The 10,788-nt window shown below is 37.2% G+C and overlaps 1 protein-coding gene across 1 annotated transcript in view; it reads right to left on the reverse strand.

Annotated features, from left to right (window-relative positions):
- Positions 1–8,006, reverse strand: part of LOC139114679 (arylsulfatase J-like) — a 54,912-nt gene extending 46,906 nt beyond the window's left edge. Inside the window, exon 1 of the mRNA XM_070676543.1 lies at positions 7,686–8,006. Within this exon, the coding sequence (XP_070532644.1) occupies positions 7,686–7,839 (154 nt within the window). The 5' untranslated portion in view covers positions 7,840–8,006. The remainder of the gene's footprint in view (positions 1–7,685) is intronic.
- Between the last annotated feature and the right edge of the window lie 2,782 nt (positions 8,007–10,788).

The following is a 10,788-nucleotide window of genomic DNA, read 5'->3' on the forward strand; positions in this document are numbered from 1 at the left end:
CGAATTGTTTGTGTTTTAGATAAATAATGCACCCTTGCGTTAGCAATGTGTCAAAAATGCAATGTAACCATAATGGCTGTTTTGCGATATTCTAAGTGCTATTCACATGAGAGAGAAACCAACGGCATTGAAAAATCCCGGACAGGCCAGAAATAAATATTACAGATTGCTCATACAGGACATTAATACAAATATTACATTGCTACAAATGTACTTGACTGAGCTTATTCTGAGTACCGTCTCTGCACTCCCAATGCTTTCAAAGATCTTTAAGAAACATGTTCATAGTCATTTATACCGGTTTGACCTTAACCCTTTTAAATGCCTTACTTTGGATTCTGTAAATGAAGAAGGACTTATGGGAGTTGTTGTTGATCAGCACTTGAACTGGAAGTCAAATTCTGATTCGATACATATAAAAAGGTCAATTCATATATAGCATTACGAAAGCATGTAAACGTTATTTGCCATTAAGCCCTGTCCGAACATATCATGATGTCAATATACGTCCCCATTCAGACTGTTGTTGTAGTGCATCGGAAAGAAGAGCAAATATAAGCTAGATATCTAGATCAAAGAAACACGCCGTGCTTTTGATGTTGGACACTCATTCTAACTATCCTACCAAGCAACGTTTCAAATCGCAGCATTATGTGCTTTACCTGGTGGAATAACATAAAAATATGTACTAAGTGATTAGGAGATAAATCGAAATTTCAAACAAGCCAGGATTATTTAAGTCAAGTGAGTTTACGAAAATGTAGCCAACACTTGACCGGCTAACATATGTGAAACCTTAACTTGCCACTCGCTGTGTTACAGACCAAAATATTTCATACGTAGGATCATGGCAGACGATACGTTCCTCTGCCCTGTCCTATCATTCCCATTCGCTGTTGTGAACTTTTCACTGGCCATTATACCGTCTTCCTGTTTCCTGATGACGTGGCATATTTTTTATTCAAAGCTTTGTATCCAGCATTTCATTAAGAAATATACATTTTTGAAGTAACAATAAAAGGCACATCATTTCAAACACGATAGACTATGAACTGAAGATTAACCTTCATATCTATGGTGCTTGCAGTCAATTATGCTAAGATCACCGTTTTGATTTAATGTCATTTGTCACTCACGAGTGGTCATCATATTGCTTCATTTTGGTTTTTTATCTGATGCTATTGATAAAACCACAATCATGAAATGTATATTAATTAGCGGCCTATCGCTCCTCATGCAAAATGTTTTCCAATGGTGCACAAGGACCGGAACTACAAAGTAGGCAGGTCACAATGCAGAGGCAGACGACTGTTGAACTTCTTCGGTGACAGACTCACAAAAGGCAGTCAAATATTCACTTGAAAGAAGAAGAAGTGAAATAGCAAATATTCCGCCCTTGAGCGTAATGTGTGACCTGAGGTAAATTTTGGACTATATTTAGTGACGCGGAATGATATACGACCACGAAGTAGGGTAGTCCCTGATACACTTGAAATAATCATTCAATGTTTCCAGTGTAAATATAACGCATGTTGTTGTCACATGAGAAAAAGAATCTCACATCCCCAAGGACCTGGGATCAGAGTTCTCACACTATCCCCAACTCGTGTGACAAATCTGATCGGTCCTTCGGGGTGTGAGATTCTATTCATCTCACTTTTGACTTTCAAAGTATTTGAAAGAAGTCGTTATGGTGAGAGACCTTATAGAATGAAAAGATTTTATAGAGTGAGTAGCACCATTTGTGTCTTAATACCAGTTTCAGTTTCTTGTTCTACTCCCAAAGTATGTCGAGATACACAGTGTTACGTTAGCCAACTCGGTCAGTACATGTGCAGTCTGTTTTATTATTGTTGACAAGAGAAATCTTGTCCGGACTAGAAGTCAAATGTAAACAATAATGGTGCATTTAACTCGTCTAGACGCTGTGCTGAAAAGCTAAATCTTTGATGTTGCAGCATGTTTTGGACGGTAGAACCAGAACTTGTAATTGACATACGAAACAAAATAGTGAACCACCAAAAGTTACAGCTACTAGCAGTTTAATTTTGTTTGCAGAAAACAAGAGATAAAAGTCAGAATCTCGGAAAACATACATGCCTTAACTTGGAATTTTGAACAATTTAATAAATGAATGACACATATGACATAGTGAGCGAGAAGTACTCGTACATTTCCAACGGAGTGAGTCTTGTCTACCTACATCGATTTAAGAGGAGAGCGTACACAGAAGTCTGAGATCGGACATCAAAGACGTGATATGGCAACCATCTCTAAATTGAAGTTATTCAACTTCCATATTTCCACCATTTTCCCGCTCCACAACCCGGTCTGGGGAGATTACTATGCTAATGCGTCAGCATGTGTGTGCTTTTTAGTCCCCGCCGGACGAAGACCGGAAAGGGGACTTATGTATTTAATTACATACGTCTGTCCGTGCGTCCGGAGGTGTTACTTAGACAATTAAACCAATTTGTCGCAAACTTGGTGTAAGCACAGTGGCATAAGGCTGTATTAGTCACGGCTAGAGTGTAAAAAACTAATAAATTTATAATTAGGAATACTGCTGATAAATATTTAATATTTCTGTCATTATATTATACTTGCAAAAGTACACAACTGCACTGAAATCCTGAAAGATGATCATTCTGTATTTATGCCAAATTCACGCAGTTTTAGTACAGACCTTCAGAAACACAGTCAATGTCGATACTTCTGTACCATTGCATATACACTAGATGCGCTTTCATAGTACTGCCTCGGTAGTCTTTTTCAACAGCCCATATTTTTTATCGGCAACATATCTAATTTGCATTTGGATTAAATATATTCAAAATTAGCGCGTCACACTTGCATGATGTCAGTGAGGGGTGGACCTACTATTCCATTAGGTTAGCTTTCATCATTGACAGAAGGCCGATAATCGCTGAACCGTGTAACCTATTGGCACTCTGACCTCTGACCACAATTGATACACTTGTCCAGACCCGTTGAAAACAAAGTTGGCCATCAAAGCAAAGCGTCAGGGAAGATATGCTCATTTTCATCGCTTCTCTACCGTAGAATGGGATAGTTTCGATTTACACGTGTGTGCTATGCATACAAAATCATCAAGTTACCAATCGTCTTACTACCCACAGGTTGTCCATAACATAACCTGACCGATTTGTCTCAAACTTGGTATAAGGATATCACACTACGGCATACATATATATGTCAATTTAATCCAATCATCTAATCCAATATTGCCATTGGGAAGCAATTTTGTGCAAAGAGCTATAATTTACAATGAATGTATGCCGATGCTTCCACAATTACGGGTGAAAGGGAAAAATCTCTGTGAAATTGAAAAAAAACCCTTAATGATAACCTTGATTCAGTCAGACATTGGTACATACAAAATATAATGTTTATAAATACGAGAAAAGCAAATACCATGCTTGTAACCACACGCCAGAGATTGTAAAGTTTACCAAGAAACACACTTCAATTATGAAATTGGTCAGCATACTATGGAGTCCGAAAATGAAGAAAGACTTCTATAGGGAGTTGCGTTGATCAACACTTGAACTGGAAGTCAAATACTGATGCAAGCTGTAAAAAGGTCAATTCACGTATTGCATTACTCAGACATATAAAACGTTATTTACCATTAAGCTTTAGATAAAATGATTAAAATGCCGACACAATTCGTTTCTGGGAACAAATGCAAATTTAAAAAGTTATTCGAACGGAAACGCGTTGTGCGTGTTATGTAGGACATCCAATCACAACTATTCCACCAGGGAGATTTTAAATATTTGCGTATTATATTTGCATATTTGCATATAATGCCTTTACCTTATAGAATTACATAAAAAAATATGTGTTCAGTGTTAAAATCCTTGATATGTATGGAATCACCATATGACGGAAATGTTTCAATTTGTCAATAAGCGTCATAGATGTGTGACTATCTTTTGCTCTGAAAAGAATTTGGATGTAAAAAGAGCAAATCTAAATGTTTCTAAAGATTCATGGTTGATACAAGGTGGTTTAGAGTGGAATAAGCTGAAAATATAAATAAAATCTTCGATGACACTTGCCTCTTTATAAAGCTATTATGCAAAACATTGTGGGAAAAATTATAATGTGGCTTTTTGTTGTTTTTTTAAATGTTGTATTTGTCCTTTTCACATATTTTCACATACACCCTGACTAATTTAATTCAAAGTTGGCACAACAAGAGCACCTCATTACTTATTAATGCTATTCAGTTGTTTTGCGACACGTTCTAGTATGGGCGATTGATAGCCATTTTGTTTTGATTTTTGTTGGTAGGGTGCCGATAATCTGACATAACTGGACTGATTGCAATCCTACATGGCAAAGGGACACCATACCTAGACGTTAAGATGCATTTCAATTTATCTCAAAATAGAATTCAATATACAACATCCTTGCGGCCATTTTTCATATTTGTCCTTCCAGAGCCATTACACAGACTTGACTAGTTCTGTTTTTCTTTCAAACTTGACACACGGACAGAGTACTTTGACACGCTTGCCCATCATCATGTTTTGTAGTGCAATCAAAGGTGTACGCTTGGTGGCAGATTTGTTTCCATTCTTATCAGTGTTGAGCTAGTGTCCAGTCACGCCTAGACAGCTCAGTCATTTGCTAGGATTTTACCTTGGGGAATGTGAGTTCAGGTACAGTCTACATCGTAATGTTTTCAGTAACACTGATTGGTTATGTGATATGATCCAACATGGCCACCAGAGCGTTCTTTTAACCTATTTAAATTGCATTATACAAAAGAAAAAGTGCGGATCTTATCGAACTGCATGCAAAAAGCAAGTAGAAGTCTGCAGCATTGTTTTTTACTATTAAAAGATACTTTTATTCTAGTTATTTTTCCTTGTATTCATAATATGCATATGAATTTGAAGCTTGCTCTGAGACTAGGTTAGTAAAATAGAACAAACCCCTTTCGCACGTATGGCGTATTTCCCTGAAATGTTCAATTTCTCGTCAACAGCTCAGTACATTGGCATAGATCTGTTTGATCTTGTTGGTTGTAAAATTTCGTTGTTTGCTGTCACTCATAATTGATAAGAACGCCTATCAAGTTGTGTGACAGCCTTCATAAAAACCGTAAAGTATTGAAGGCATCGAGCCCATTGAAATCGGTGATTTTCACTGACGCAATAAAACTAAATAAGCTTAATGCTGTGTTTGCGGGCTGTGAGTACAGACCACTTGGCTAGCTTGTGCAATGCAGTACACAGTCAAAATAGTGTTTTGCATTCCAATTATATTTTTTAAAAGTTCTTGGTTTTACAGGTAAAAATTGTTTTTATATTTTTGAAATTTGTGTTAAATTGTATTGCTAGATAGTGTAGTTTTAATTATTTTACTGCTGAAGTTTTGGCAGCACCTTTTAAAGAATTAATACCAAGTACAGCTTGATGCACAGTTTTACTTTCACTTCTTTTATACAGATATTAAAGCTGATACTACAATTGTATTTGTCATATCAAAAAGATATTTTTGATTGATGTCATGATTATTACTTCCATGGAAAAATTTAATTTTCTAGAATTGTTTACAGAGTTTAGATTTGGAGGAATAGGCAACTATGTAAAACTTGATATGTTTGTTGTTTGGTTTATTTATCACTTCTTCGGGTAGGAATAAGTTATAGTTACCCTTTTCAAATCAAGCAACGAAAGAGCATTGAGTATACCTTTGCCCAATAATAATGTAGGCAAGAGTTGCAAAGTAAATTTGCGTCCAGTTTTATTACCCTCATTGAGAAATATGGATGCCAAAATAATACTCTCTGCAGCTGTGCGAGATACAGTATACTTTGAATTGTCATTTCATACAGTAATATTTAGAGTGGGACACACTGCTTCAATAAAATAGTCAACAAGATGATACCACATTGAAAAAGTGGGTTTTCATTCATTATCAGGAGTGAGGGAGCGGTATAGACAGGGCTAGACTTGGTTCAAGTCGGTGAATTTTTAAAACTAAAATCATTTATAATAGTTTCTCTTGTGTCTCTCCTATTTCGTACAAACCTATTCGGAATTGGTAGCGCAGGTTTTCCGAGCGATTGAATGCGTCACCTTTGAGTCTGCGCAGTATAGTGAGTTAGTTTTTGCCGGATTCAGGGTGAAACTCCCCTGTATAGCGTTCACCCGACTCATCGCGTCCACTCCACTCACGCGCGCGTTTCATTTGAAAGCAAAATGCAAATCATTGTGTTCACTCCACTCAAACATTCACAAATCACAGACTTGAACCAAGTCTAAGACAGGGCCAACTGCGAAAAGTTAGGTGCAGTGTTATCCACTCTTAGCATAAGAGATTAAAAACCTGACACAGCAGTCCCGATAGCGCAAGCATCAAATTAGCGTTGAAAGCGACGATCTTGATGAAACGACGGCCGATTCATTCTAACATGTTCTTCTGAATGAAAGTTGTCTGTGTGCTGTAACAATATATATATATATATATATATATATATATATATATATATATATATATATATATATATATATATATATATATATATATATATATATGTGTGTATGTGTGTTTACAATCTCTCTCATATAAACTGAACAAAATCTCCAGAAAAAATAAGAAGTTTCTTTGTGTACGGATACAGTGAACATAAAAAGCTTGGCTACTCATTTTATACGGTTTGAGAGTTATTCTGTTTTGACACAGAGTAACATAGACAGAGTGGCAACACTTGCATGCCTTTTGTTCCATGGTCGTCTCGGTAGACTATTGGCTTTTCATATTAAAATGAGCTTCAAAGGTGTTAAACTTTTTGGAGGCTTGTTGTTTGTTGATAATTACACGAGATTATGCGAAACATACGACGAGATGGCATCGTAATGCCAGTCGCGTAGCAACCATATTTGTGAGCTCTCAAGCCAGAAACACTGCTTCACGCCAATCAAAACATAACACGCCAGCAGTTTCATAAACATGTCCTTTCTTGACGCACGTGTAAAAGACGGTATGACTGACCGTAAACCATTGAGTGAAACCAGACAGTATCGATAAAAGACTTTCAAATTTGGTTCAAACACACTCATTATATATTCATAAAAATATGAGAGGAATTTTTAAAACGGTAAAACCCACTTTCCTGAAGCTCAAAACACTCCCGTTTTTGCCAGCACATCAATTCCGACCAGCACCACACGACAACAACAACACAAACTTTGTCGAACGTACTTTCGCTTAACAATTGGTGAAAATCCGAAAATTACCGAAGGGTGCATGGTCGACACTCTTCGGAAAAGAGAGCCAAGAGCTTCGTGAGGCGAGGCAAACATAGATTGCTTACGTAACCGCTTCACGCCTTAAACAATAGCTGTTGCCACTCTGTCTATGATGTTACTCTGTGGTTTTGAGGAGTAAGCCACTGTGACGATGACATCATTACAGTAAGTTTACAATACCTACAAAAATTTCACTATGACTCTATGCCCAGCCTAAATCATTTCTTTACTATCATGGCAAAGCTTGAGGAGAGCAAAGCACGGTTTGATACTCCCAGAGAGAAAGTCTCATCCAATGTAGCTGTGTGTTTTGGTTAATGATGTCTCACATACATTTTGCTAACGCTAGACATGCTTTGACTCATTTCACTTTTTTTTACAAAATTTTCAACTTACCAAGATCATCGGCGAGGATGAAAACGATGTTTGGTTTCTTCGTGGACCTCACTACGGTATCATGTTCATGAAGAAAACTCGCATACCACAGGATACAACCGAAGATAAACACGCTGCAGATAATTTTTTTGGGAGTTGAACGCATCCTTTCCATCACAATAGACTGTCATACACGTCCTGGTCTGTGTTAGTTGACGGGATTGTTAAGGGGGCGCTGCACCAAACACGGTGTATTTTGCTCAAACAAATCATTTTTTTGCAAATATTCATTCAATTTTAAATAATTTGTTACCGAAGATATTAAAATATTGGCATGGTTCACCTTTTAGCTTGTCAAGGAGTCGTAAGTTGCATGATAAAGACGTGTTAATTTATGCAAATGTATACAATCACCTGATTCATGGCCTCTCTTTTCTCCCAATTTCATAATTTCCAAAGAATTTAACTCCGCTCTGGCTGGGCCAAATTTTCTTAAATTTCCACATTGTGTTATTTAAGGTAGCTACATACCTTTTAGACACTTTCAGATTTTTATTTTTTTCTCAATTGAACACGTCCCAAACCCCAATAAAGTATACATTTTCTGAAAGCCCTGATATAGAGCTATCCTACCGTGCACAGTACACGGTCATTATTTGCATAAGAGTCACGTGACATGCGTTTTGCTGAACCTTCCAAAAACCGGTTTTCCCGCCTTATGCGAATACGCTGCAAGATTTCCGGTTGAAATTTCTTCATTGACAAGCCTTGACAATATCCTTCAAAACTGTGTCTGGGATTTTCTTTATATGCCTTTGTTTTTTTTAATGCGCTCTTAAAGGTGTTAGATGAAGGTGATTTTCAAGGAATTTTAATTATCACGCTATATAATTTGAATGGAGCCTCCGGTAAAAAATCGCAGACACGGTTTTGAAGGATATTGTCAAGGCTTGTCAATGAAGAAATTCCAACCGGAAATCTTGCAGCGTGTTCGCATAAGGCCGGGAAAACCGGTTTTTGGAAGGTTCAGCAAAACGCTTGTCACGTGACTCTTATGCAAATAATGACCGTGTACTGTGCTTGGCCGGATAGCTCTATATCAGGGCTTTCAGAAAATGTATACTTTATTGGGGTTTGGGACGTGTTCAATTGAGAAAAAAATAAAAATCTTAAAGTGGCTAAAAGGTATTTAGCTACCTTAAATACTGTAAAACAAAACGACTATTTTGTTTGGCAAGAAAGTTCTTCACTTCGAATAAGAGGCATTTCAATTTTGTTAATCATGTTTTAATCACTTTTTGAGGGTCAGTCTTTCAACCCATGCCATTTTAGAATAAGGGTAGATAATGCAAAATGAAATAGTCCTTTTTCCTACATATACTCTACTTTCAAGTGAAATATTACATACATTTAGAAAATAGTGTCAAGTTTTTGACTTAAATTAATGTTTATCATAAATATCAAAATTGAGGGTTCTCCCCAAAATTTACACCCCCTTCATCCTTGAAGTAAATTATTGCTACCAAACTAAAACTTAGATTCTCTGCTTTTTGAAAATATATAGTATGAGCGGGTTTCCTTGTCATCTTAGATGAGAATATTCCTTAAATCTGTGTTGGCAACGTGCAGCTCCACCTTAAAGCGTCGCTTTAGTTAGGTCATTTGTCGATTGGCAGAGCCGACTACACTCATCGGGTGGCTGTGTTCGACTGAAACGTTTAGGCTGCTGATTGCATATGTTGTTAGGCGGGAAACAATTTATTTTGTTTTTGTTGTTGGCACCTGTTTGTTTGGTGCGAAAAGTTGCATATATTAGTGACTGCACAGGAGAAATTTTCTCCTGTGTCTGCAGGTCGATACTAATTCGTTTCTATTGTTGAGGGAGCACATTTCTGGATATCTGATGAGTATGAATTTCTCATGGAGACACAGATTGCATTTTTTGTGATATTAGAGTATGGATTGCAATGCTTTATTATTTTCCAGTCAAACCTGTATCCTGTCTTTGCATCTTTCAGTGACCAAGTGTGCTTGCTCAGTTCAGTGCTGTAGGACGTAATAAACACCATTGGCACTAATTTGGGATAATTGGATGGTGATGTATGGTAATTTTAATCTGAAATGTAAGCTTATACACTTGTTTCAATGAGTAATTTGTAAGATTGCAACATTCAGCTATATGGCACCCAACACGTTTTAGAAAGTTGAAAAATATGAAGATCCAATTAACCCAAATTAGTTCCGAATGTGTTAATGGTTAGGCTCAAAAATTTACATCCAACGCTCGTATATTATCAGAGGGCAATTTTTGTATCATCATGGAAGCGTGAATCCCGAAACGAGTTTTTGCATGTTCAGAATGCTGATACAATCGTTATGAAAATACTGATGAGATATCTGTGACTTCTGAGCGAGATACAACACTACATCTACACGGACTGCACAACTGTTATTTCATAGGAGCACAGACAAATAGTATAGACAGACTGGAAACGCGGCATGCCTTTTGTTCCATGGTCGTCTTGGTAGACTATTGACTTTTCATATTAAAACGAGCTTCAAAGGTGTTATTAAACTTTTTGGAGGTTTTGTTTGTGGTTGATAATTGCACGAGATTATGCGAAAAATACGACGAGATGGCATCATACTTTTCCAGTCGCGTAGCAACCATAGTTACTTGGTGAGCTCTCAGGCCAGAAACACTGCTTCACGCCAATCAAAACATAACACACCAGCAGTTTCATAAAGATGTCCTTCCTTGACGCACGTGTAAAAGACGGTATGACTGACCGTAAACCAATGAGTAAAACCAGACAATATCGATAAAAGACTTTCAAATTTGGTTCAAACACACTCATTATATATTCATAAAAATATGAGAGGAATTTTTGCAACGGTAACCTCACTTTCCTGAAGCTCAAAACACTCCCGTTTTCGCCAGCACGTCAATTCCGCTCAGCACCACACGACAACAACAATACAAACTTTGCCGAACATACTTTCGCTTAACAGTCGGCGATAATCCGAAAATTACCGAAGGATGCATGGTCGGCACTCTTCGGAAAAAAGAGGTGAGAGCAACCTGAGGCGAGGCGAACATGGATGGGTTACGTAACCGCTTCAC

Source organism: Ptychodera flava, chromosome 16 (assembly GCF_041260155.1).
Source record: "Ptychodera flava strain L36383 chromosome 16, AS_Pfla_20210202, whole genome shotgun sequence".
Lineage (NCBI taxonomy): Eukaryota > Metazoa > Hemichordata > Enteropneusta > Ptychoderidae > Ptychodera > Ptychodera flava.